Source organism: Eurypyga helias, unplaced genomic scaffold (assembly GCF_000690775.1).
Source record: "Eurypyga helias isolate BGI_N326 unplaced genomic scaffold, ASM69077v1 scaffold47468, whole genome shotgun sequence".
NCBI lineage: Eukaryota > Metazoa > Chordata > Aves > Eurypygiformes > Eurypygidae > Eurypyga > Eurypyga helias.
Genome location: NW_010268488.1, coordinates 1 through 27,880, shown reverse-complemented (window position 1 = coordinate 27,880; position 27,880 = coordinate 1). Strand labels below are relative to the sequence as shown.

General features: G+C 38.5%; 2 protein-coding genes across 2 annotated transcripts; one reads left to right on the top strand and one right to left on the bottom strand.

Annotated features, from left to right (window-relative positions):
• Positions 1-427: 427 nt before the first annotated feature.
• On the top strand, positions 428-10,211 carry LOC104503634 ([Pyruvate dehydrogenase (acetyl-transferring)] kinase isozyme 1, mitochondrial). The gene is made up of 11 exons (XM_010157745.1): positions 428-453; positions 1,596-1,754; positions 3,197-3,268; positions 3,826-4,010; positions 4,305-4,394; positions 4,688-4,765; positions 6,801-6,877; positions 7,559-7,657; positions 8,560-8,670; positions 9,833-9,946; positions 10,071-10,211. Exons 2-11 carry the CDS (start codon positions 1,645-1,647, stop codon positions 10,209-10,211), a joined length of 1,077 nt encoding a protein of 358 aa, XP_010156047.1. The 5' UTR covers positions 428-453; positions 1,596-1,644.
• Positions 10,212-13,163: 2,952 nt separating this feature from the next.
• LOC104514168 (sterile alpha motif domain-containing protein 14-like) lies at positions 13,164-27,297 on the bottom strand. Its single transcript, XM_010157746.1, has 5 exons — positions 27,200-27,297; positions 26,443-26,638; positions 20,593-20,709; positions 16,015-16,200; positions 13,164-14,697 (listed from the first exon to the last, which is right to left on the bottom strand). The coding sequence occupies exons 1-5, from the start codon at positions 27,295-27,297 to the stop codon at positions 14,530-14,532; spliced, it is 765 nt and encodes a 254-aa protein (XP_010156048.1). The 3' UTR covers positions 13,164-14,529.
• Positions 27,298-27,880: the final 583 nt, after the last annotated feature.

Genomic DNA, 27,880 nt, shown 5'->3' with positions numbered 1-27,880 from the left:
AATCTCGCCCTGAATCGGTGACAGGACGCTCAGCGTGACACTCCGCACTAAAACCACGCGTAATGCTCCCACGTTTGACTGACAGCTTGGAAACAAAAGGGACCACAGGAGTTGTTCTGTTCTGCTGCTGAGCAAAGACTACACAGAGAAGGGGCTTGTGCGTCACACCGAGAAACCTTTTCAGGGACAGCCGTACCGAAATGCATTCCGTTTTGTACCAAGGCACTCTCATGTGCGTAACTGTTCACATAAACGTTGTATATTTATGTATAAACACTGAACTAGCTAACAGTTCTATTGCTTTTTACGTTTCCTTAAGCAGAACATCAGAGAACTAATCCTAGGACCCCAACTTCGTATAAGTAGGAAGACTTAACGAGGTTTCTCTTACCTATCCACTTCCTCTGCTCAACATTTTATACGCTATTCACCAAGTTAACTGACGGTCTCCCATCAGCCTAGTTTATAACGTATCTGAGTCTGGAGGCATTGGACTAAACTGCTCCATTTTAATTTGGTGAAGATTTTTCCTGTTTAAGACACTCCCAGCTTCCTCTTTGCCATGCCCCTTCCTTTAATCTTTTTCCCCAACTCTCCTTTGCCAAATGGAAGGAGTGGACTGAGCAGAAGCAACAGAATTGATTTTTAGGAGTTACCTGTTGTGAAACACCAAGCCTGAGGTATGTGCTTCGCTGCAGCAGATGAACAGCTTAGGAGGTTCAGATGATGTTTATGTGACACTCCTGAAGTCCAGAAAGAAGTCTGGCTGAGAACGAGGTGCAGCATTTCTCAGCCTCTTCCCCACTCAGCACCCTCCTTTCTGGCCTAGTAAAAACAAGTGTGGCGAGGGCAAATGGAGCTCTTCAGAACCACATCAAATTGCCACCCACACAGACGACACCTGTTCCTTATAAAAGGACTAGTCTGTTACCAACAGGTGCAGCTTTTAGAAACGTAAAAAAAATGTAAACGTATGGGAGAACTGCTGTTGTAATGACTAAGCACAGTAGCTGCCCTACTTTTGTTTCTCTCTGTACCATGTGAATTCATTCATCTGTCTTCCTTCAAGACAGTGAATTTAAGCTACAACAGACCTAGCTGAAAAGGAGGTTAAAGAACGTGTTTTCTGAAGGTGTTCCGGTATGAATTACTTCAGTAAGATCAGTGATCAAGCAGGGTGTATGGGACCGTGATACTTCCTCAGGCATCCTTCCCATAAATAGTTTCCTCTGCTGGTTTCATTTGCCTCTCACATGCTCAGAATGACACACTGTGCTAGTTCCAAACAATGTTTGCCACAAGTAAAAGGAACAATTGACGTGAATAGAAGCAGCATTTAAAGTGGAACAGTATGGGACTGCAGGTATTGCACTAGATACTCTTCACATACTGAAGATTCTCCTTACCACAACAGGGTGGTAGGTTTCAGTATGAGTTTACATTCTGAAATATAAACGGGCCGCTGCCATGGAAGAAACACTGGCTTAGCAGACTGGCCGAGTCAACGTTAAGCCAAACCACAGACCTCATATGCAAGAAAGTAAGAGTTTGTGTAGTTCTCTACCATAAGTACTGATTTAGTTCTGATGTCACATATTTATTTTGGTCCTAGGATCTGAAAACGCTTGTGAGAAGACTTCATTTATGTTTCTGCGACAAGAGTTGCCTGTGAGATTGGCAAACATAATGAAGGAAATAAGCCTGCTTCCAGACAACCTCCTAAGAACACCATCAGTTCAGCTGGTGCAGAGCTGGTAAGAACGGAGTCGTTTCATACCTTTAAGGGTGATCTTCTGCATATATGCAAGTTGAGGGAACTAATTCTCTACAGAAAGAACATTTAATGTGCTCGTTACATGAACATCACTCACAGACTGAGTGAATACCCCAAAGTGACAAAAATCAGAAACTAGATTTACTGATTTGGAGAAAAAAACTCAACCTTTAGGAGCTATTAGAGAACACACAAGGGAATTAAAAATCAGTAAATACTGCAGATGGTCATGCATGAGTTGAGTAAAACCAAAATCCACCAGAACAGTCTTTAATGGGGGACTTACCTAGAATGAATAAGCTAGTTGAAGAAACTAGCAGAAGCAAGGTAATGCACAAAATGCTTGGAAAAATAGTAGAAACCCTTTAAAAGACAGGTTATTGCAGACTGATAGGAAGAAAGAGCAATAGGAAGCTACCAAAGCCAAAATATGTAAAACAACAGAAAGCATACAAGGCTATTAATATAAAAAAAAATGACATCCTTTGAAGTAAAATTTGCTTTCTAGTAAGGAACTTACACATAAGCATAAACTTGTAGGGTGAAGCAAACCAGATTGCCAGGCAACTGCTAAAGGCACATGGCTATCTGGAAAGGCTTTTAAAGTCAAGAAAACAGAAAATCTGCCTGTGAATAACTGGAATTTATTAGATGACTGAATATAAAATGAACTATCAGTGAGGATGAAGGCTCTTAATGAAACACGAATGCTTAAATTCTCAGGGTACTAAATGACATTGATCAAATGGGAAATGAATTCCACTTGGACAAAGTAAGGCACAGGGAGGAACCTCCTCTCCTTGCATGCTTTCTTGCTTGCAATGGAAAAAGAAATTCAGATGGTACTGGGGATAATTTTCTGAATATGTCAGTTGACGGGCAAGAAGGCAAATAGTGTTAGGAACTAGGTGAATGGGGAGGAATATAATTGTACCACTGTGTTAGCCCATTATTCCTCTGAATTGGATGCAGTTTTAGTCACTGCATCCTGAACAGAAAAGACCAAGATGGATAATCAGAGGGTTGGAACAATTTCTACGTGAGGAGAAACCAAATAGAATTCTTCAGCTTGGAAAACACATCTAAGGAAAGAGATGGCAGAACTACTTAAATCATGAACAAGCTGGGAAGATTTTCTAATAACAGGAACTCACTGGGGCTGCAAATAAGTGATCACCTACTGGGTTTAAAACACAAGGAAGATCTTTTATGCATTCTAATTAAATTGTGGAATTCATTGCTATGGAAATTTTGGAAGAAGACATTATGAATAGATTCAAAAGGATCTAACAGAATTCACAGTAGATAGGTCACATATAATGATTTGGAAAAAAGCAACCTGGGAAGACCGTAAATTGCTAACCAAAGGGATCTGGAGAGGCATATTAGAACTGGTCTTTGTCATGTTTCTTTCGTTTAAAGGTATGTCCAAAGTCTTCAGGAGATCCTTGACTTTAAGGACAAAAGCTCAGAAGATTCAGGGGCTATTCATAGGTAAGGATTTGCTGCCACGTATGTTAATACCATGCTGATATTATGCAGGACTGGCAAGAAAAAGGCTAGCTTAAGAAAAACTTCAGCTACCTCCAGTCTTTACGTAGGAATTGCAGTAACATCATTAAGACATGGAAAAAAGCGCTTTTATGCCATATCATTCTGGTCAGGGCTTTTTTTGTTACACTGCAGAAGCTATGAATAGGTTAAACTTGACCACACGTTTACCAATTCTGCACTGGTGGTGTTGGAAGCGATGTACGGAACTTTCACCTGTAAAGCAGGTTGGTCATCGCTGGCTGCCCATAACTGCCGCTGGACAGGCATGGGATAGCTGCATGAAAATAGTTGGCAGAGTTTTCTCTTTTTCTTGGCAGTAATCAAGATAAATAAATAATCAATAATGGTTGATTACAGATTGTTTCCATGCCAGTTGCTTGAAATATGCTATAAAGACTGACCTGTCATCTCATTGCCATACGCTGACCTGCTTTGTTTTTGTAGGCAGATGTACTAACTCACTCGGCAGTGAAATACTAACAGCATATGAATTTTAGTTTTACAGATACTGTGATAAAAATCCGGAATCGACACAATGATGTAATTCCTACGATGGCTCAAGGAGTTATAGAGTACAAGGAAAGCTTTGGCATTGATCCAGTGACCTCACAGAACGTGCAGTATTTCTTAGACCGTTTCTACATGAGTCGCATTTCAATCAGAATGCTCCTTAATCAACACTGTAAGTGCCGTTGTTGAAAGGAGGGGGAATGATAGCTGTACTATGTCAGTATATCTTCCGTTCATTTTTAAGTGCTTAGTACGTACTTAAATGCTCCTTAGGAGTACACTGTTTGCCTTGCTATTTATAAACTCATTCTTAACACAGTTCTTAAAATACTTAATAGTAGGCTTTCAAGCATGGTAAAGATGGGAATGACAGATTGCCTATAAATTTCTATTTACCAAAACTGAGGGCACAAATTAAAATTATACAATTATATTGGACATTAAATAGCGTTTTCTTTTTTGGCAGCTTTACTGTTTGGTGGGAAAATTAATCCAGCTCATCCAAAACACATTGGAAGCATTGATCCTAGCTGCAATGTTGTTGAAGTTATTAGAGGTAAGTTCAGCAGACAAGAACGAGATTCCTGAACACTTACTTGAAGGTCTGTATGAAGAGCCAATACGCTTCTAGATACTAGTATACTGTTTAGTTCCTTCCTATCTGGAGCAGAAGCTTCATTTAAAGTGTAATACAGTTTTGTCACTTTTCCCTATAAACCCAGTTTTTGTGAGAAAATACAAAATCTCTGCACAGTGTTTTCCATTTTTGTTTCTCTTTTTGGCAAACTGTAAAGGATGGGGAAAAAAAAAGCAGAGGGGGAAATTTAACTTCCTGTGTTTTTATTATAGATGGCTATGAAAGTGCCAAGAGACTTTGTGATTTATATTACATGAGCTCTCCAGAACTCATCCTCGAAGAGTTGAATGGTAAGTGCACAGGGGACGAGCCACTCCCTTGAAGGTAGCGGTGGCTTCTTCTCAAGTAGCTGGTGGTGAAATGTTCTCATTTCACTTTTCATATCCTCACGTTCTACGTATTGTCATAAATAGTTTGGGATTGTGTTTTTCTTTCTAAATCTGGCACAAGATTTTCCCTTTTCCTCCATTAATTAGAAAGCTGAAATTAGTAGAAAAGTTTTTACAGCTGTCGATGTAACCAATTTTGGCAGCCTCCTTCCCTCCCTAAGATTCCTTGTATGTCTTTGCCCTACACTGCCTATTGCATCTCACCCTCTCTGTATTTCTGGTGACACCCTTAAAATTCGTACTAAACGTTCCATTCTAATTCCTCTTGCTTATTTAGCTATCACAGTTCTAGTTAGATCTAATTAGATACAGGACGCTCAGGTCATGGTAAAAATTATTTGAACCAATTGGCTGTGACTCGAAAAAGCCCGTTTACAACTGTGTTGCTATGATCTCAGGTTAGCTGTTGTCCCTGCAGTCCTGCAGAATGCTGACGAGCCTTTCTGACACTGCTCACTAGAGTAATTTTCAAGATACTGAACGCCAGGTTCAGACAGACCTACAAAAACAAGCAATCAAAACTGCTTCTACAAGTAATTGCAAAAGCCAAAGTGCAACCACAGTAACGTGGCCTGTGAAGCTAAAGGCAAAGCAAGTGTGGCCTTGACTACACATTCCAGATCTTTTCTTCCTACTGTACAAAACCTGTCATTCTGTATGTAGGTTAAAGGGTTTCCCTCTCTCCATCTTTGAAGCGTGATACTAAAAACATTTGTGGGAAACTGCCGGTGATGCCCATTCTCTGCACCGAGGGTCATTTAATGGTGTATGTGCTCCAGAAGCCAGAACAAATAGTTCAGTTTTTATAAAAGGAGTGACCTTTTGCTCAGTGAATTGTGAAGGTGAGTTAAACCTGACCCAGGCCAAATGCACATTCCTTGCCCACAGCTGAGCATGGAGACCATTATTTAAACCTTAGACATGCAAGCTGGGCGGGGAGGCATGGAGGGAGGTGGAATTGAGGACAGGAACCTAATGTATTTCGACGTGTGATTCCCACCCCCACCCCCTTAATTTTTGTCAGGTACATAATTTGTTCTAGACCTTTCGACATCACTAGCCCGACGTTTATGTTGATCAAGCACTGGGCACTAACAGAGTCTGGTGAGAAATTATTAATCTGTTGAACTGAAACAACCTTAAGAGCCAGCAGAATTTTCTAAGCAACGTTTCCTTAATTTTTGATATAACGAACATGTTCCCATGATGTATTTTCTAGAATTTTTTCTTTAAAAAAAAAGTTTAAAAACTAGGCCAGTTTTATAGACAGAATTGTCTATATAATTTTTGTTAAGGCTGCTTGTTAATCAGCTGATTTCTAAATTAATCCAGTAATAGTGACTACAGCACAGCTTATCTGGTGCATTATAGCATCATAAAGTAATCCAGGTTGGGAGGGACCTCAGGACGTTTCTCACCTGACCACCTGCTCGAAGCAGGGACATCTGCAAGGTCAGACCAGGTTGCTCAGGGCTTTATCCAGTTTTGTCTTACAGATCCTCCAAGGATGATGGCTGCATAACATCTGGGCAACCTGTTTCAATTTAACTGTCATGGTGAAAAAGTTCTTCTCTATGTCCACTCTGAACCTCTGCTATTTCATCTTACACTCACTGTTTCTTGTTCTCCCACCACCTGAAAAGCCTGAGTCCATGAGTCATGAGTCCATGACAACCGCCTCATAGGTAACAGCAACTGTTACATGCCCTAATCAGAGATGCCACGGTGGGTTTTAAGATTAATTTCTAAAGCAGCAAGTGCATTTGAAAATCTTGAGTATGACTTTTGATTAACATACAACTTTTCAAAATATTTCTGCTCAAATTTTCCATGTGCAAATTCCCTCAACAGTAGAAATACACATTTTGAATTATGGTGGGAATGAATAAAAGATACCTAGATTGCTGTTTAATTATTTAGACTCTCTTTTCTCCAGCTAAATCACCAGGACAGCCCATGCAGGTGGTGTATGTGCCATCACATCTCTATCACATGGTTTTCGAACTTTTCAAGGTCTGTGCACTTATTACACAATTCTTTTATACATGTTTGTTTAATTGTAGTTTGGCTTTTTGAACCAATTCTAGATAGCAGTGTGTTTGCAAGTGCAAACCTTTTGCTGTTTGAGTGCAGGAAGATACCCAAATTGTACTATTTAGACAAACAGTAACGGCATAGGAAATGAACAGCTTTGGAAGATGTATCTCCTTTGCCTAGCCAGTGAATACATCTGACACCATCTCAGTAGACGGCTTTGTCAGAAAACCTTAAAATGTACACAGACATTGATTGATAAAGCAGGTGAGAATAAGATGTATGATTTTGGGGACATCTTCAAATCTGGTACAATGTGTAACAGGTCCTATAGAGCTTTCCCCAAGCAGTTCAGTCTTTATCTCTGTGTCATGCTGCATGTACTATGCATTATAAAGAATTCTACAAATAAAACTATACATTAAAATATTCAGATGTTTGTTCTAAAAAAGTAAGTATTGGAAGTCTGTGTATTCTAGTAAACTATATAAATACTAATACTGCATAAACCAGAAATACTAACCCCAACCCCTATTCTGAAGCTATATATATTCATCCTGATTCTGCAATATGTGATAAAAGGAACTTTCCTAAATAGATGTTTTAAGATAATATACAAAGTGGTAAGGACAGGATTTAAGTTGTACTTGAAAATTGCAGAATGCAATGAGAGCCACCATGGAACATAATGCTGATCGATGCATTTATCCTCCAGTTCATGTACACGTCACGTTGGGAAATGAGGATTTAACTGTGAAGGTACCCACTTTTTTCATTATTTTGAAGGTTATTTTGGTTGGCTTTTTCCCCCGTCATAGGCAGCATATCTCTAAATTTAGCTGCTGATGTGGTTCCAACAATAGATTGTATGTGATGATGCAGTATGTAAGTAACAAGACCAGTATGGAATTTGACATACTGCATCAGTAGGAAATTCATGGAGAGGTTGCACAGTCACAGGGAAGGCTGTGCAACAGAATTCCAAGCTTTTGTCATGCTCACGTCTGGCCGAGTCTGTAAGCAATCACGACTTTATACCACTGTCATATCATCATTTTGTACGTGACAGTGACAGAGCTATGCAGGTGTGACACAACTGGAAAAAGGGAAATAAACATTGTGTATTCTATGCAAATCAGACCTTCCTGAAGTATCCTTTGCAGAGTCATTTCTTCTTTCTCTCTAAGAACATCAATGTTGGATTTCAAAGACCAGCTGCAAGCACTGCCCTTTCCATAGGTCTAACCCAACAGTAGTAAACCAACTGTTCTGATTTACTCCTTCGGTAATAGGTTTTAACTGGCAGTATTCCTAAGGAATAAAGGTAAAATACACAGAACCTGGCATTTGCTAAAAGGTACAGATACTGACTGACTTCAGACAACATTGAGTTATGAACAAGATAAAATCAATGCACAATTTAAGTAGAATTTTCTTGCTTTCAAGAGATTATGAATGCTTCTTAGGGTAGTATTTAATAGGCTTGGATAATCTTTCTCTGGTCAGTGCTGTAGCTGAGAGATGAGAATTTAAGAAAACCTGTAACTTAATAGGGACAACTTTATATTATACCTGAACTTTCTGGGTTGTTGTTTGAGAGAAGCTGTCTTTTATAAAAATGCCTTCAGGGACATAATGCTACATGTTCGTTCTTGTTCCAGATGAGCGATCGTGGTGGAGGTGTTCCCATGAGGAAAATTGACCGGCTGTTCAACTATATGTATTCCACAGCTCCACGTCCCCGCATGGAGACATCACGAGCTACACCTTTGGTACGCAAACCTTTTGTACCTTGTTATCTTGGATATGTCTAATTATCACAAACCGTTTAGCCAAAGCTATGGAGTGCTGATGTTACAGATACCATGAGTATCACTGTTTGAATGTTACAGCTTAATTCAAGTATTTTTTTCTGAAAATAACTAGAAAATTATATAAAATCTTATAATAGTAAAAATTAAATTTGTTCAAGATTGTTTTTCTCTACCAAATGTAAAGATCAGCTACCTCAGGTAGAACACTGAGCTGTGCTGCATGTACTGCAGTAAGGACAGGACTCTGAATTCTTGTTGTGGTCACTGAATGAAAGAAAAAATAATTATAGCAATGATACCAGATCAAGGCCAGTTTCATTTGTACTGTGTAACCAGCTGTACCACCCCAGCAAGCATGAAGGTATGCAGATGTGACAGGGCATATGAAGAATCTACTTTGGTCTCACGTGAACTTAATAGATGCACAAGAAATACAGCCTTAGCTCTCAGTAGGAAGCTCTGAACAGCTTTCCTGAATTTATTCTCTCACACTGCATGAGTCAAAATGTGTTTTTTAAATGTATGTGGTGTTCTGCATTTATCTGACTGCAACTCATTAAACGCTAGGTCTTACAGGGAAGTGTTGTGTATGTTCACTGAGAGATTACTTCTAAAATTCAGTAGATAAAAAAAATTACACTTAATGCTTCAGGACTGTGTCCTGCTACTGCAGACAGAGCTTGAGAGAATTTGAGTATAAGCTACAAATTCATACACATTGCTTCTTGGGCCTTTTTTATGTATACGCTGATGCTGAAATGCATCTAACTTAAGCCTCATGGAGCTGCTAATCTTAAAAACACTCAGTACTGAAGACAGACTCTGCAGTTTTCTCTAATGGTGTCATCTCTTCTTGAAAAAACCGTCATGGTACAAGAAGTGTTACCCTGCAGCCCTGTCCGACGAAGCAGTAAAAGAGTTTTCTCATAATCACAACCATCCATGCATTCTTCCCTTTCTTGGCTGTATAATAGTTCTGGGGCGCGTAATAGTTAACATTTGAACTCCTTCTCTTACTGTCAAATATCACGTTTAGTTTGTCTACTTACCTGCTGAGAAAAACCAGAAACCACCACTGATCGATTCAATTAATGAAAATACACTTTTTCTTCTGGATCAGGCTGGATTTGGTTATGGCTTACCCATATCACGTCTGTATGCACAGTACTTCCAAGGAGACCTGAAACTGTATTCCTTAGAAGGCTATGGTACGGATGCAGTTATTTACATAAAGGTATGATGTAACACTTTACTGTTTTAAATTTATCAGCAACTCGTAACTGCTAATGGAACTCCTGGCTCTGTTTCTTGAACTTTGATTCAAAAGAATTGTCAGCCACGGTCTTCTCTACTTACAGGCCTTATCAACAGAATCAATTGAAAGACTCCCTGTATATAACAAAGCAGCCTGGAAACATTATAAAGCAAACCATGAAGCAGATGACTGGTGCGTGCCGAGCAGCGAGCCAAAGGACATGACCACTTTTCGCAGTACATAGCTTTTTCTGCAACAGTTTGTAAGAAGTAGGTATGTCTGTAAAGGGAATTGAAAACAGACCCAATTTAAACCAAGATGCTGAACCACATTTGATATGTGAAAGTAATTTTAAGTGAAGTATCAGAAGGTTTTATGCAATTACTCTTTTCTGGAATTAAAAAACAACCGCAAAACACAAAACCCAAGAAGAAACCCCAAACCCAAGAAGAAACCCCAAACCTGTACATACTTCTAAATTTTACCTGAGAAGGTCACACTTCACGTGTTCCACTTTCTATTAATGACTACTTTCAGTAGCTAAGTCAAGAGAGCAGCAATTTCAGGTTTTATAGGCACTTTCTGTTCTTTCATCTTAAGCATGCTGAAGCCCAGTTTTGCAAAGTTAGATACGTTGCCTACACCTTCCCTGCATCAAGGTTTGTTGTAGCTGTAGAACTCGCACCTAGGTCTGTAGGGATTTAAGAAAAATTGAAAACATCAGTTCTAGCTGCTACCACTGGTATAATGTATCTCAGGTATGTGGGATCAGTCATATTTCTTTGGTTGTAATGTGAATATTTAATACATGTGAAAAATATATCCTGCCATGATCATTTTGAATTAGCAAGCAGCGTTAGCGTGTGCACACTACAGATACACTGTCTGGCATTTGCTTCTATTTCTGTCGGTAATACCGAAACACAGGATCAGTGTCCCAGCCCTGTTAAGATCTCAGACTCAGGTATGCCAGGTTACAGCTCTACATGAAACTATTTTAATAAAGAGATTTTTAAAATTTGCCCATAACAGGGCCTCTCTCTTACTTTGACTAAAAGCTACCTTCTCAGGAGTATTTACAAAAAGGGGAATTAATAGTTTTTGAAAATACCTTTGTATTTGTGATCTGCCTTGGTTATGTAGTAACTGGAAGTCACACTTTAACAAAAATAAGGTAAGCAGAACGTGTTACTCAGGCAAAGGCACAAAACATACTGGGGAAGATAAATGGGAATGAGTACTACATTTCAGGTACAAAATCCTGCTTTTAATAAAGGATTCAACTTCTTTTAATGCCTATTGTGCCAGCTTTGTTCAAATCATACACATCTGTGTTGTGCCTCTATCCCAGTCACTCCTAAACACTTTAGGAGTGATGCAGTTTAAGACAATGAGAACTAAACCCTTTTCCCCGTTAATTCATTGCATGTAATTCTGTGATGTTTGTTCTGCAGCAGACACCCGTAATCCCTCTCATAAAGAATAAGCCTAAATGTTGCTAGGTCACTAGCTGTGCACAGAGCAGAAGGCGAGACACCGGAAGTGAAGGAAGAGCTGGTACGTTAGGAATTGAAGTCATGCTGTTATGGTTGTAGCCGAGCCAGATTAAAGGTTATTACCTGTGACCTCCCTAGCCTCCTTCAGCAACACAGTCACATGGCTTTATATGCTGGTCAGCCTAACGTAGGTCACTTTAACAGGAGTGATGTACAGCGTGGGCTATATACACAGTTAAACTGACACTCCGAGGGAGGATTATTCTAGCTTAATTGCTGCCAGAACAGTTGTTACCTGCTCCACTCAAGCTTGTGGGCACTTGGAGAGATCGCTATTTTTCTTCTTTCCAAGGATGGCATACCTTTCAGTCGTGGCTACAAGTGAGGAGAAGCTATAGCTGTTCTCTTCTTCAACCCTGCAAGAGGCTGTGTGTGAGATATTCCACATAGTGTAAAGCGAGGCCTGTACAGGTGTTGCAGGGAATGCTTCCAGCTATGGCTTTTGCTAAGCTAAAGCTGAAAGCTACAGCCGGCATTTGAAAAGCTCAACTCTAAAGCTGAACATCGAGACATGTGAAAGTTAAACTTCATGAACTGATGTTAGTAATATCTGAGAACTACAAGAGGTGTTCTCAAAGAAAAGCTTAACACTTTCTAGAAAGTCATTGAAGTATTTCATACGGTATCACTGAAATAAAAACTTCTGTCATGCTCTCAGCTAGCTACCGATTGAATTTTGATTATTAGAACAGCTTGCCACATAACTATACTTGTATCTATCTCCTCACCCGCCACCCGAATGACTGTAGTGAAAACACAACTGTGGCGCTGTTTTGGTTTACAGTGTTTAACCCTCCTTGTAAGTCTGATCCTTGATTACTTTTGATTTAAGTTCAGAAGAGAATTGGTGTGTCTAATATTTTCATGGCTGTACTGAAGTCATTGTTAGCACACTGGTTAAGTTGAAGTGAATCACTGTAGAAAATCAGTATACTAGCTCAGCTATCCAGATGCTGAGATTAATAGTTTGGTATGCAAATGAGCTCAGTCTTGCACTGTAAAATTAATTTTGGTTTGTGTTAACTTAATTTTTTGAAAGAAAATCACTACATTTATTCATTAAAACTATTTTAAAAATAAAGCTTTCCCTTGGGTGATTTTGTGGCTTGGTACTAAGCTTGCTCCCTAGAGCCAGCCTTCTTGTTTAGCATCGGGCAGCTGTGAAATGCTGCAGTCTGTGATAATCAGTGTTGTTCTGCTCAGGTGCCAGGTGAGTTTATCATCCCTGCTGTGGCCCCTTTTAACTACAACAGCTCTGCACATAGGCAAACCTTTGAAACCATTATTTCCACCAGTCTCCTTCCTGAGAAACAAACTCTGCACAGGGTCCAACATTCAGCTCAGCAGGCTTAAAGGAAAAAGCTAACACATAGTTGTAGCAATATTCTCTGTTCTACCTGAAATTACTTAACCGAGAAATAAACTTCCTTGACTGAATTAATCAAAGGGTGGTTTTACGTGTGTGATCCTAAGCATCTGATCATTCCGTACTCCCTTCTCATATCAGTAGGGCAGCATTCCTCTCTTGACTCAAGGTCTGTAAGTTTGGAGTACAAACTCAAAGCTACTGGAAACAAAGTAAATAGGTTAAATCTCGAGCAAAGAATTGTTTCTTAAGGCACAGAACTGAAAATTGAACATCTTTTTAAAAGTAATTATTACCAAGATTTTCAAACTTTATTTTGGAAGTGCATAGTGTGCAGAAGCATTTCCACACAGTCCTTTTGCTGAAAGTCCTAAGACATTTGTACAAAAAGCAACAACTGTGAACACCAACAGTGAAGTTCGTTCATTTAATTAAAAAGAGTCCATAGATTTAAAGGAGAACTTGGCTGACATAAACTAATTACGTAAGTTTTGTTCTAGTCCATTCTATACTGGAATCGCTATTTAAACTAGCCTATGCTGCTGGGATAATCTATTTAAAGGAAGTGCTGTTGAAGTATCTGTAGAAAGTAGCATGTAAATATACAAAACACCCAATTCATGTTCTAAACTATTCTGAGAATCAAATCCTCCTTTAAAGAGAAACAATCTGCAGTCTACAATTGAACATTTAAATACAATGCAGAAACCCAGTGCTTCAGTGATAATTTTTCCTACAATTCTTCCCTCAGTATCTTAAGTTTGAAAAACAGTATAGTTTAAAATTAGCAAATATATAAATTTGGTCCGCAAAAATCTTGTAGCAGGTAGAAAAGAGAAATACATGTATTGCAAATTGATCTTATTCATAGCATAAATCTATAAAACTATGTATTATTTAGGAAAAATAGGTTAAAAAAATCTTATTTATAGGTTTAAACCTTGTCCCAACACCATATGGGTAGTGTACAGAAAACTTATTATGCTTAGTGTATGTAGTTTGTGAAAACTACTTAGTATTTGTTATTTCTCAGTAAATTGCAACAATAAAATTCAAAAACGTGCTATTACAGTGAACTTTGAATGAAAATCCCAGAAATAAGAATTTAAACAAAATAACCCATAAATTTGAAATACATGCTTTCTTTTTAAATTAATGTGACATTACTGTTTTCTTAAACTTAATTTTTACTATACATCTTTAGTGGCAACAGATAAACAGACCGTCACAGACTGATTTTGTTGGCAGGATTTCTCTCTTGTCCCTCTATCAGATTCAACTCTTACCAAACGCTAGTTGACTAATAGTGGAGTGACTTTTAATACAGCATTCTACTTTTCACAAACATCAATTTCAATGAAAAGGGCATATGAGGTCTTAGAAGCACAGCTATTACTTAAGGCAGAAAGTCCAATTATTGTCTATTAGTACAGGCAGAGTCAACTAGGAATAAAAGTACTGAAAACATCATTTCATTTTATTGGGTTGTAATGGGGAGGGACCATAATTAAAAAGTAAAAAACCACCTACCATGTTAAACTGTTGCACTTTCCCTCCTCCCTCAATTGTACAATTATATACAAATCTGCTGTACTTCCTCAAGATGAAGCAAGTCTGTGCTAAAATAGAACAGGGTCATTTTAGCAGCTTGATTCAAGAGTGGTGACCACTCTGCCAGTCTTGCGAACTTCTCTCTCCTTCTTCTGAACCTTCTCCTTCTGCTTTTCCAGTTTTTCTTGGGTTTTTCTAATATCCTTAATTTTCTTCTTTATTGTTGAGCGGTCATTTTGACTGGAAACTCCCAAAGCCTTTGGGAAAAAAAAAACCCAAACATCATCAGTTTTTCCAACAGCGCTGTCAGCGGGGCTTGTGCACGAACAGTTTGAGAAAGCGTCATTCACTTTGCTGCAAGACCGCCCCTTATTCTTCAAATAAGCACTGTCAATGACCACCTGTAACAAGGGAAGCAAGGAAGGGAGGGCCTACAGCTGTTTGGTTGTGAAGTAACAGCTGCTTGTTGCATTTTACAGAGAGGTCGACACCTGAGAATGCCCAGCAAACAGCATAACGTCAGTAGGCTCAAAACACTGTTCTAGCTAGCTCTACGCAACAGCAATTTATGTTCAGTAACCACTCTATTATTTACTATTAAGGACTCTAAATTGATTTATTAAAAAGCATGGTCAGTAGGTACACGGTACGCTGCGGTTTTGGATCAGCAGGTGGCAGTGCCCGATTCCAAGTTACAGGCAGCATTCACACTCTAGGGAACTGGGAATGGCACAGGGTGTCAAGTAAGCTATTCAGAATTCCCCGGAGACAGTCGTTTGACAGAGCAGTGACAGGTATTTCCTCTGTGTCCAATGAAATATTTACTTAACAAAATACAGGACATTTAGTCTCGCATATCTATTTTAAAATGAATAGATTTTGGAGACTGTAGTTAGACACTGGGTTTTCTTCACCTCCCTAAAATGCTCAAATCCTACTATTGATAATTAGTTATTTCCCTTATGCCAGAACAGACCAATGAACTTCATTTTAGTCACATATCTTGCCTGTCCAAAATGCAGTGTGATAATGAGAAAAAACACCGGAACGAATTTACTAGCACTATAAAGGGACATGCACATACCGTGCAGCTTCCAGGGGTAAAATGGCATGAAAGGGCTCAAAAGAAGGATTTAGGATAGACAGGAGTAAAAACACGTAAAAGGTCACCAGATAAGATTTTAACCTTCCCATTTGCAGAGGAATTTGGAAAAAAGATTTCTAAACCCAGATCCCACAGTTCTATGCATTTGAATTGGCTGGATCTTGCCTTGATATGACCTTATGCTGAGATTGATGATAGAGGTATCAAGCCCCCTTGGGGAATTATGTTTACCTTGATTTCCTCAAGATGTAAACAGGGAAGAAATACTTGGTATTTTTCTGATTAAAACCACGTGATCTTTAACTGCACAATCATATCCTAAATTCTCATCTAACTGTATCAACTCCAAGTATTTCAAAAGCAAAACTCACTCTTAAAAAGCCATAAAAACAGGAAAGTAGGTTTTGCAGGTTAAAAATATGAAAAAGCAGTGAAGTTTATACACACCTGCCCTGGGATATGGACATACCTTCAGCTTGTCACTGTCGAGCTGCATTAGCTGCTGACCATCAATGTTCATGGCTGTGAACTCCGTAATATACTGCTCCATGTTCATCCCCATTAACCAGTGGCATACTTGCTGGGTGGTCCATTCAGAAATAGGTCTACTGTGCCACTGATTTTGCTTTCCTGTTGTAAATTCATCATCTAATGCCTAACCAATTGAGAAAAGTCACCGTAAGCAATGCTTTACTTGACTATATGTTGATTTACAGTTGCCAATTGAGTGTGATTAACAAAATACATTTTTAAATATACTCCAGCTCCAAAAGGACTTGAGATCATAGTTTATAGTCAGTTTGCCTAGGAGTTTGCTATAAACAAAATGACACTACAACATGCAACACAAAAGAGAGATCATAAATGGTTTTCTGCAAGAAATTATACAGCAAAGCACTCACTTAGATTTGATGTATCCTAACAATGAACAACCTTCCTCAGGTAGTCAGTTAAGGTAGCTCAGTCCTGATGTTATACAGTACCTTACACAGCATCAAGGAGAATCAAACAGCACTTGAAACTGTATTACTGAATATTGTTAAGTGCAGGAAATCCAGAATAAAAGCAATTCTAGTAGTCAGTAAATCTGATGACTGTTCCAAGTACAGTGTTACTAAATGTGGTGCATTTCTAAAAAGAGAAGATTGTTTATTCTTTCATCTAATGCCGTCATGTCAACATTTTAAAGGGTCTGCCTGGTAGAAGACCATTTCAGAAACGTAAGAGCTTATAGCCTTTCACTGAAAATACACTTTGCCAGCTGCCAGAGCTTTTGAAGCTCCCTACTTCAACTTCAGCTGGCTTCTGAGGGCAAAAAGGTACTGCTGTTCACCCTGAAACACGCTATTACTTAATCACAAAAGAAAAGCTACATAAAACAGAGCTCGATGTCTGTACAGAAGATATCCAGTGTGATACCTGAATCAGAAATATCAGTCACCTGAAGTTTTATTAACTGCCCAAAATGGTATCTCAGTAGCTCAGGATTAGACTTGTGGACTGCTCCGCCAGTCAGCTTCGCGTGCTTATCAAACATATTTGCAGCAGAGCGGAAAGTATGCCCACTTTTTCCAGCCAGCCTTACACGTCATTTGTAAGCAGATAACATGGAAATGAGCATCTTTCTAGTCATGGATTTGAGATGTGACCCTCAAGTTTCAGGCGAATAACTACAGCTCCCAACCAGAGGGATCTATTAAAATCCAAATCCCTTGATGGAAAATTTGGGCGTTGATTGAATGTAACAAATAATTCTGGTAATTGCAAGTGAAAGACAGTGAGATGTCTGCCCATCACGTGACCCGATCATAGAATAAACTGGATCTGAGAGTGCAACACTCATCCAAGGAGAAACAACTACAATTTTAAATTTCTGATGTATCAGAGGAATACTCGTGATAAGAAACAGTTTTGCTTTCCCTGGTCCGTGAAGCAAAGGACAGTGGTTACCTTAGGAGGTAGGGCAGATAAATAGGAACAAGTTTGTAGAGCAGAACAGTTTGTGCTAAGGTCCCAAAATCAACACTACAAGCATTTAAAAGGACTTTCACTTCCAGACAGGTCTAGTCTGGTCACGCAGACCGAGTGGCCACTAGCAGCTGGAATGAACCAGGCAGACTGTTGAAGCACATTTGATTTGATTTCCAAGATGAATCAAAAAGTCAGGCAAGTGGGGACGATCAGATTTACTTCAAAAATGAACTCCTAATCCAAATTAAAATGCTCATGTAGCTAGAACAAGGGTGAACACATCCACCTTCCCGATATGCATAAGAATAGCAATTTTCACAAAACAACAGCAAAGGGCTCCAGAAGAGGTTTTGCTTGAAGTGCTCCATACAGCACCTGCACCAAGACAACCTAGAAACAGCACTCCTCAACCAACCTGACATTGTAATACAAGAGAGACATTGGTAACTTCTTGTCTCATACGAACAAGCATTCACGAATAATACACAGAAGGAGGGGAACTTCCTACATTTCAAGTTTGACCTGTATCTCAGTCTCATGTGTGGTCCTATCATCACCAAGAAATACTAAAATACATATTTTTTTATATATATACACACACCCCCATCCTTTAGGGATATCTATATAGAATCTCCTTTACACTGATAAGCGTGTAAAATGTTTTATTCCAGTTGGAACTCATTCACTAGTTTCACTTAATCTGTGATAGCCATACAACAACTTTGCTTCTGTAATTTCAAGATCCTAAGTACTCGAAGAAGGTGTACTCCTGTCAAAGAGGCCCAGATTCATTCATTTCGCCAGGGAATGCAGTCCCCAACAGTATCTCAGGGGCTCTCTACACCAGTTCCTCCAAGCAGCACGGATTACAGCAGCTAATACCATGCAGGAGTCCTCCAGACTCACCTACTGATTCCAGTCTAGGCTTTAAGCATCACCAGTTGCTAACAAACTCCTCCTACTTCACATCAGCAAAGACACAACCCTAAAACCAGAAGTCGTAGTACCAAAAATTGAATCTGTGTTAAAAAACTTAGGCATCATCTCCTCAGAGAAGCGAAAGTGAACAGGAACACATTTAATCCTGCATAATTTGTATTTTTGAATACTGCACGGGGGAAAAGCACATCTGTAGCTATTTTTCTTCAGAATATGAATAGGAAAGTGAGAAGTGTAGAAGAATACAGATTTCTGAGTAATGCTTATTGGTCACTAAGACACCTCTACATCATTTTTTCCCCCCAACTGTTTACTGTCCTTTCAGAGGCAGAAGGACTATCCCAAGCTGTCTGTACACCAGTTACAGTCCCCAGAGCAGCCACCACATGCACACAAAGATCAAATTCAGAAAGCGGAACTAAAACTACTTATGGAAGCATGAGAAAAACATGTGCTCCTGTATAAACACACAGGTGATTCAGAAAGCAAGTACAGAAATACTAAAGGCCCTAAAGAGAAAAAACTACAAACCCGAAGAAAACATCATCAGACCATTTAACAGCTTAAACACTTTCAGGGTAGGAGGGACTTGGAGGTGCCTTTGCTCTAACTAGCTGTCTGCTAACAACCACCTTGCAATCACTTCCCCAAACTGCCTGTGAGTACCTGCCCAGCAGAGCCAGACTCCTCAGTGCTGACCCTGTCTAGATTTTTAAGAGGTGTTTCCATGTCCTGTCCAGTAACAATTCCAGGATTTGTCAGGCGTCATGCAGTATCCCATTCCTCTGACAAGAGGGGTTGTTACCCTAGCTAGCATGATGCCTGCTGGGTATTTACGAACCCATCTGAATAACAGGCACCGGGTAGAAATTCTACTTGTGAAGGACTCAAGTTAAGGATTTGAAATACTCAAAATTGCTATGATTGGTTACTTCTTTTTTTTCCTAGACCTCAATGTATTGTACTGCTAACTAAAAACTCCAAGAAGAGAATTGTGTATTTTTCGTCATGCATGCTGATTTCCAAAAGAGAAACCAGTTTATCATTACCCTCAGAACAGACTCTGATAATTAGTGTAATTACTGAAAAGGTACAAACAATTTTCATTGGTCATACACATAAGCAACATATGAACTAGAGAGAACACTAGAATCAGACTCATCTGTAACAAAAAAGGGGTTGTATCATCACTTGACACATGCACAATTACTAAGAGACACCTTTTGTTTGGGTCTTAGAATTCTGAAAGGTTTACTGAAAGTTGTAACACTGATCAAGAACAAGATTCCAGAAGATATTTTGCTTTGTTAAAATCTTACAATTTATACTGCATGAAAGTTTTAGAAACACAAATTCCATTAATGAACTATTCCATTCAACAGGCTGCAGGGAGCACTCTGGTTTTCCTCAGATCTATGACTGTCATCTCTGATAAAAATCTGCAAGAAATGAATCTACTATTTACTAAAAACTGTAAACTAGTTGATGAATTTCTGATGCCCCAGATTTTTACATTAGTGATTTCATATTTACAGTACTGTTTATAAGACTGTTCAGACTTGCTACATATTACTGCAATACTTTAAGATTTTCACAGAAGCCTGGTTGAAGATAGCTAATAACAACCCCCCACATTCATGATCCACCATTTAAGTTTTTCATAATGTTTTAATTTTGTTTCTACCTACATATCAGAACTGCTATATTCTGTCTTTGTGGTGGTGTTTTGTTTTTTTTTTTTCCCTTTTCCCTTTTGGTTGATTTTATTTAGATGTAATTTTATGGTAAAACAAACCTGCATGGATGTGAAGGCAAGGCAAGGTCTAAAATGCTGCTGAAAGTTTTCTTTCACCCAGGAAGTTACTTTAAATTAATGGAACAGAAAGTTGTTATATTTATAATTAAAATGAGAGTTCATTCCAACTTTTATGATATAACTAGGATCAGAACAGAAAAGCTGATGTGGCATCTGCTAGTCCTTAGTTCAGGAACAGCTCATGATTGTTTACAGTGCCCTTCAACATTCAGATATGGAAACAGCCATCCAGTTTCACATTACACAAATCTGTTTCTATGAAACATGCTGTGGTGTGAACAACAACATCAAGACGACACATATACACACTTTGAAACTCACCTCATTTGAAGAGAAGGTTAAAGTGTGTGAACGACCTGACAGATTTGGTTCTGTCACTAACCCTGAAAGTTCACAACTTGGCTTGCTATGGTATGTATCATCTATGACAATTCTACTCTGCAAACAAGTGGAAATAATGTTTTATTAACTCACTCTTTGGAAAAGCAGGTCATACGGTGACATTCTAATAATTGTGATTTTTGGTTAAAAAAAAAATCAATCTTTAGATCACATATGAAACGCACTCACTACGTCAAACATCTGAATTGGCTCTTCTTAAACTTCAGAATTCAAAAACAATAACAAATTTAAAGCAATATCCCCAATGAGACCACATTGTGAATCAAGCATAACCTGAAACGGTGTTAAAGTACACAAGGAAATACATGTGGTTACGTTTCCAGCAGGCATACCACGCTTGGGGAGAAGTGATTTATGGTTCATTTGGTGGAATTATTCATGCTGAGTTTGTATCCAACTGACACCTCCACAAGCTCTATGAATGTGCTTCAGAAGGTGCTGTTCTGCTGGCAAGATAAAAATCAGTCCTAATTGTTTATGGTCATTAGGATTTCCATGGCACAGAAGTGTCCCCATAACTTACAAAGTTCCTGAAAGCAAGAACTAGGTGTAGACTTCCTAGTTGCCCACTATGGAACCATTGTAGTCGACAGTGAAACAAAAACACTATCTTCGCCTGACATACACTGAGAATTGGAATAGCAAGGAGCTTTCGGCAGCTTGCAGATCAGGGTTTAAATTAGTTCATGAATAAAGAATACAGAGCTTGCCTAAGGACAAGCTTTCCCCAAACCTCAAATTCCGAATTAAGATACTGCACTGTATTGCTGTTCGTTGTAAGAGCTTCCATGAGGGTGGTGAAACACTGGAACAGGTTGCCCAGGGAGGTGGTAGATGCCCCATCCCTGGCTGGACAGGGCTCTGAGCAGCCTGATCTAGTGGAAGGTGTCCCTGCTCACTGCAGGGGAGTTGGACTAGATGACCTTTAAAGGTCCCTTCCAACCCAAACCACTCTATGATTCCATGACTCACTTTTGAGGTGGCTGCATTTGAGACACAGAATCATGTCATCTGAAAATTACCTTGAGATAAAAAATACTACATAGATATAAAACACCTTTAGGAGAAATTTGTAATAAATGGACTGTATCAAGCTAGATAAAATCATCTTTACAGTTAAAGTACTAAATATTGCAGAAACACTGTAATAAAGCTGAACATTTTAGAGGTTGAACAGTTACTGAGATGTCTTCACAAAAAATGGTTTAACACTGTAAATCTACAGTAATTATGCAGTTTGACAGCTCAAATTATTTTCAAAATAAAAAATGCTTCTGAAAGATTTTTATTAATTTATTTCTTAATAAGTTAACAAAAGTACTATTAAAATTTTTAAAATTATGTACCAGTAAAATTCAGGTTAGAAATATGACTAAATGTAAGAACTGACATATTGAAAGAATGTAAAATCTTCACAGCATTTACTGTCTACATTCAGTTTTTATACTTTGCCTGTGTTTAAAGGAAGCTTCTGGATCTGTACAACTGCTTAGCACCTAAAAGCAGAAGGATCCTGATTTGAATTCATCCAGCAGCCAGTACTCACACAACCTCAAGCAGGTCGCCCACAGCCTGTGACTCAAGCTGAAGACTATGAAAAAACTCCAGAGGCTACACCTGAAAACTTCACACCAGGTTTGGTAAAAATCCTTCAGAAGAATGCTAATGTGTTTCCCAGAATATTTTCTAATTTGATTACCTCCGCGTTAAACTCAGATCCTGACCTCTATGTTATTTTTCTTCAGTGAGTGAAAAATAATTCTGCCAAAAGCATGCCTCCTACTTTTGCAGTTCTAAAATGTATCTCTCAGCACTACTCTATGTTCTTGACAAACAGTAAGCAATTATTTACCATTATTTTCTCTAATTTTCTCTATACCTGCAATCAACTTGCTACACTTTGTAAGGATGCCATACCATATCCCTAATATGCATAAGTAATCTGAGATCCCAAGTTAAGCTGATGTAAAAGACATTTTTCCTGAGTAACTTAGGCTCCTACAAGAGAACTATGTTTCTGCAGTTGTCCTTCTTGAGCACTTCCCTATTTGTGTTCAGTTTAACCTGAACCCTAAATTTTCTAGATCATTCTACTTTTGTTGTGGGGGTGAATACTTGATCTTCGCACTCCCTTTTACTCTAAATTACTGATATGCATCAACAGTCTTTAAAAAAAAAAAAAAAGAGAAAACTGAAAACCAAGAAGAAACAAAACCACCACCACCACCACCCAACAAACAAAAACCCCCAACCACAACTTGAGATTTCCTGCTACCTTTTCATAGAGTGTGGTACTGTACATGACCAAAAAAATGGTGTTCTATTTACCATGTACAATATTTCATTAGTTACATTATATTTTAGGGACTTGTTCATCTTTTAGCTGTAAAAAGTATTACCAGCAACAACCAAATACTTTGTCCATTAAACTATTCTCAAATTAATTTCAAACCAAACTGAAAGTCTATGTAGGAGCTTTTCTTTTAGCCCCACTCAGTTCACTCTTTCTACCTCTGCACAGCAACTGGAGAACAACTCACAAACAAAACTGTACCAAAAAAAAAAAAAAAGACAGGATCAAAATTTGAGCACAATATTTAATGAGACCTTAGAAAAAAATATGAAGAAAACATAACCAAAAATAAAGCTTCTCAGCACCAGTTGTAATGTTTTCTCCTCCCTCTGCTCATATTCAGTTTGAAGAAGTTGTAATTTTCTTTTAAGGATTTAGAGCCAGTTGCAAAGATTTTTGATTCTTGAAAAGCACAGAATTTGGATAGGAGAGGTTTCATAGTTAATCTTCCTAAGATTCAAGGTACTAGGACATAAATAGTTTACACTACAGTGTTCTTCTCTGCAATGAAAATTAAGCACTGCTTACAAGCCTACAGAAGCTAAATAATGCTCTGAAAAATAACTAACATGAACAGTTATGTATGTGGTTGTATTGTATCAGAACAGGACTAAATCAAGGGGCAGATTATTTAAAATGACTAATTTAACAGTGTAGTTTAGAAATTTCAAGGCTGGATGAGTCTGCAAACACCCATACCACAAGATTTTAGTTCTTGTGTTTCTAGTTTTCACAAGCAACAAGAAATTGATTCATTACTTTGACAAATCCTAAGTTTAAGGCTAACTTCAGTATCACTTTAAGAAAAAAAAAATCCTTCTAGGTGTAGTAATTTTAAGAGGCAAATTTGCAGAAGCAGAAAATGGTTAAAATATAATCACATTCCTTACACCCTCAATATGAACACACAACTACAGAAATTATAGAAAATGTGAAAGACTCAGTACAGCAATTAGATTTCCTCAGATAACAAAGTTCTTATTTTAGGGTTTTCTACTTTTAGTTGCTCTTTAACAAATGCTTTCACCTAATCATATGGGATACTACACACAGGAGCAACAACTATTATGGAGTTGACATCAAGAAAAAGCAGTATTCTTTCTTTAAATTCTGGGCAAATAATTTTATCCCTGCTGTTACATTGTTTTAGCAACAAGACTCACTGCTGAGTGGTCAAGCACATTTCCTTCTCAGTTTTACTGCTTTTTCACAGTGAGGTTTACCTGCCAAAGCCTTGTTACTGTAATGCAAACTTAATTATCAAATGCAGGTTAAGATCTACAAAGATTGGTCATCCTAAGCAGTAGCTACTGTCACATTACCATCTTTACAGAAGACCCCAAACGCTACAAAGTAGAAACAGCCTGACTTCGGAGACGCCAAGTATGGAGTATGACTTTAGGATCAATTAACTATGAGAATCTGTTCTTTAACAGGGTCAGCTTTCTACCATTTTACAAAGCAGTCAGACAGCTGAAGACTTGTATATTCTTCCAGCTGCTGGTTTGCAACTGGCACTAAGGAAAAGAAAAGAGCAGCAAGCAGCAATTACATACTGGAGCATAAGAAGGAAACAAAAAAAAAACCCAAAAACAAACAAACAAAACCCCCCCAAACCCCCCCACCCCCACCCAATAGGCAAGAAACCACCTGGAGGGTTAACTTAATAAACAAATTATATGTACAACGACGAGAAGGAAAAGCTACTATTTCGGGGCAATGTGGAAAGGAAGAGGGGACCCAAGCTAGTAAGATCTATACCTTTCTGGTTGTCAAAATAACCCAGTGTCTATATAAACACATTAAGGTGTGCTTAAGCACATAATGGGTTCTCATAGGAGAAACGCAGCAGTGGGACTTTCACTACGCTCAGAAAAATTATCTGAATCAGAAAGGAAAGAGAAATGAAGAGGGGAAGAATGGGCTCTTCTGAACCAACAGGTTTGAAAGCTAAACCACTGAATGTTTATCTATACAGAAAACAGCACATTAAGAGGTCAACCAGGCGCTCCTATTTAATAAAAAATCTGTACCAAAGTGTAGGCATATCCCCTTCAACATGGATCTTGCAGTCCTAAGATCCTTGGGTTATTCACAGAAACGTCTTTTGGCCACTACAGGCTTCAGCAGAAGCAAACAACGCAGGAGCTCTAAGTACACAAGACTGGCACGCACTGGACAGTATTCTGTAAAGTGTCATTCTACTTCAGAGAGAAAACAGTTCCTACTCTTCTTAAGTTCCTTTGCTCTCGTACAGCACTGCATGGTTCTAAATCCAGTTTATGTGTATTTTACAAATTAAGTATGCAGAGAGCTTAATCCTGCCACAGGGACTGTAAATTCACACTAAGTAAACAGAAGGCAATTTAAAAAATACGTATTACAACAGCATTTTAGTGCCATCAGCATCTGGAAACATGGAAAGCCACTTGTCCACTTGTTATCTGTTATCTATGCAAAGTATCAGTGACTTCAAGGACTTCAACCTGGCAAGTTTCTCTTCTACATTTGTAACTCATTTCTCTCTACTAACACAGAAGGAAAAATTCAGAGGGTGCTTGAGACAACCAAAGTGAAGAAAAACTGTGAAACTCAAGAATAAATGTAACTTACGAGGTTATTCACTTAGCTACAATTTTGAAACTGACAATATCCAAAGGAAACAAGGAGGAATGTAAGTTAATAAGACTGTTAGTAAGAGTCTTACACTGAAACAGTTTTTAACAAAATATTTAGGCAGGACACATGTAAACATCTTATTTACAGCCATTTTTTCCAAATCACTTAAACTGTAAAGTTGGTAACTTTATGCCTATAGACTGAACTGTGTAGCCTCCCTCAAGACCTGGTTAAAAGGCTTTAAATTATTAGAACACTACCAGTTACTCAGAAGCAGTTTCCTAGAAGAGAGTGTGTTCTACAGATGTGTCTCTTGGCTTCCAATACTAAATCCGTGAGAAACAGGATGCTATCTTCATCCACCTGTCTGGTACTCCACCCCTACAGACTGGTGTGGTAAAAACTGGTTGGCCAAATGCCTGGGAAGCTGACCTCTATTATGTACACTCCTCCCAAGTACTAGACAGGGAAACAGATTTGGCCTTTAAAACTACAGCATCCTAAAGCTAGCGTTACTTCTAGCGCTATAAGCCAGTGATAAAAACACCCTGTGATTGTTCCTTAGATGCTACTTCAGCCTGAATAGCCCCCTCTGATGCTTCAACTGAACAGGAGGCAATAGGAACACTCACACAGTCTCTGCCTGTGAGGGCTGTAAGTCTCAAACCTCTGCAGCCTTTTGTAAGAGGTGATGTGGTTAAGGACTAAGTCATGAAGCTTCCACATACTAAGCACTGATGCTTTTATTTTATCAAGACACAACACTCATATTCAAAGCATAAATTAGTCATTTTTACCTTGCTTCTGTTCTTCTCTTGGCTGTGATCGCAACTGTCCTGCCCGCTCTGAGTAACATGCAGGCTGCTACTAGAAATCTGAGGCTCTTTGTGGCTGTCTCCAAACCAAGAGAAAGGCATGCAAGTAGGAACAGGGGAATCTGAATCCGAGGCAGATAGATTGTTGCCAGAGTCTTCCAACAGTTCTCGGGAACCTCTGAAATAAGTAGATTGTGTTTAAACAACAACCACCACCCACCTCACTCCACCCCCCAAACGCATAACCCTCCCACAAAACAATAACAAACACAAAACACACACCCCACTCATTTTCACCCACTGAAATTTAAACTGAAAACTGATACTTGCCTTCAAATGCCCATTCAAAATAATGAGTTACCGAACAACACAAATATAAGAGATTTTGCAGTATTCCACACAATTTAACAATTAAAAAAAATATGCTAATTTACTCAACATTCACCTTCCTAAGCAAAATAGTTTTTCTATTTAAGATAGGGTACAACGTGTTAAACGTAAGAGCCACTTTAAAACGTAATCCTGCTTTACTGACTCCTCTATACTATTCTATGTATTTTTCTTATTTCATGAGATTAGATACTCATTGCCACATCATTATATTAATCTTCACAGAATTTTACCACTATTATACTTGAAGGCACTTTAAGGTCAAACAATAATGACAGATTTAAAGAAATTGTTAGGTTAAACATTTTAGGAATGCAGTATGTGTGTATTAAACAAGAAAAACAACTACCTGCTATCCAGAGAGCCTCTTAGATTTTCTTTTTCTTGTTTCTTGCCCTTGCCGCCAGATTTCCGTAATCCGCTGAGGTGAAAACACACAATTTCCATACAGCGTTTACATTTAAAAAAAAAAAAGTTGCACTGCATAAATCAGCAAACTAGATTTTACATGGGTTTCAACAGTTACAAAAAGCCACTCTTAAGTGGCTACACAGAGCATAATTTTGCAGATTATGCATCCAATTAGAAAAGTACCATGATTCGTATTTTAAGAATAACAGAATTATGGTAATACCATGACAGAATTATGGAAATACCTTTCAAAGACAACATAGCACCAAAATAAACAGAAAATGCCCAAAGAAACTTGGCATATATTGGATACAACCAAGCAGAAGAACACAGTTATACTGCTATATATATGTTCATATGGAATGCAGAGTGACTTCAACTTCACTACCTACATTCTGTGTGTGTAGTAAGTTAAATCATTTTCATGTTATATGTCATGATTTATTTGTTGCTGTACCAGTATGTTTTCAATGTTAGCTGGCTTCAACAAGCTTTATACCTGGCTCCGAAGGCACAAGGCTTATGGCAAGATTTAGCAACTCTTCTCTCAGATCCTCAGAGATGAGTTACCACACTGCATTTCCAGATAATATGTGTGCTGGATTCAGCCAGGAGAGAG

Bases quoted from the DNA above. Each gene is read 5' to 3' on its own strand.
- LOC104503634 (XM_010157745.1), top strand. From the start codon at position 1,645: ATGTTTCTGCGACAAGAGTTGCCTGTGAGATTGGCAAACATAATGAAG. The intron at 1,755-3,196 runs GTAAGAACGGAG...TTTCGTTTAAAG, and splicing joins GTTCAGCTGGTGCAGAGCTG to GTATGTCCAAAGTCTTCAGG. The intron at 6,878-7,558 runs GTCTGTGCACTT...TGAAAATTGCAG, and splicing joins TGGTTTTCGAACTTTTCAAG to AATGCAATGAGAGCCACCAT.
- LOC104514168 (XM_010157746.1), bottom strand. From the start codon at position 27,297: ATGGAAATTGTGTGTTTTCACCTCAGCGGATTACGGAAATCTGGCGGC. The intron at 16,201-20,592 runs GTGAGTTTCAAA...TCAATTGGTTAG, and splicing joins TAACCTTCTCTTCAAATGAG to GCATTAGATGATGAATTTAC. The intron at 14,698-16,014 runs GTATGTCCATAT...TTTTTCCCAAAG, and splicing joins TCGACAGTGACAAGCTGAAG to GCTTTGGGAGTTTCCAGTCA.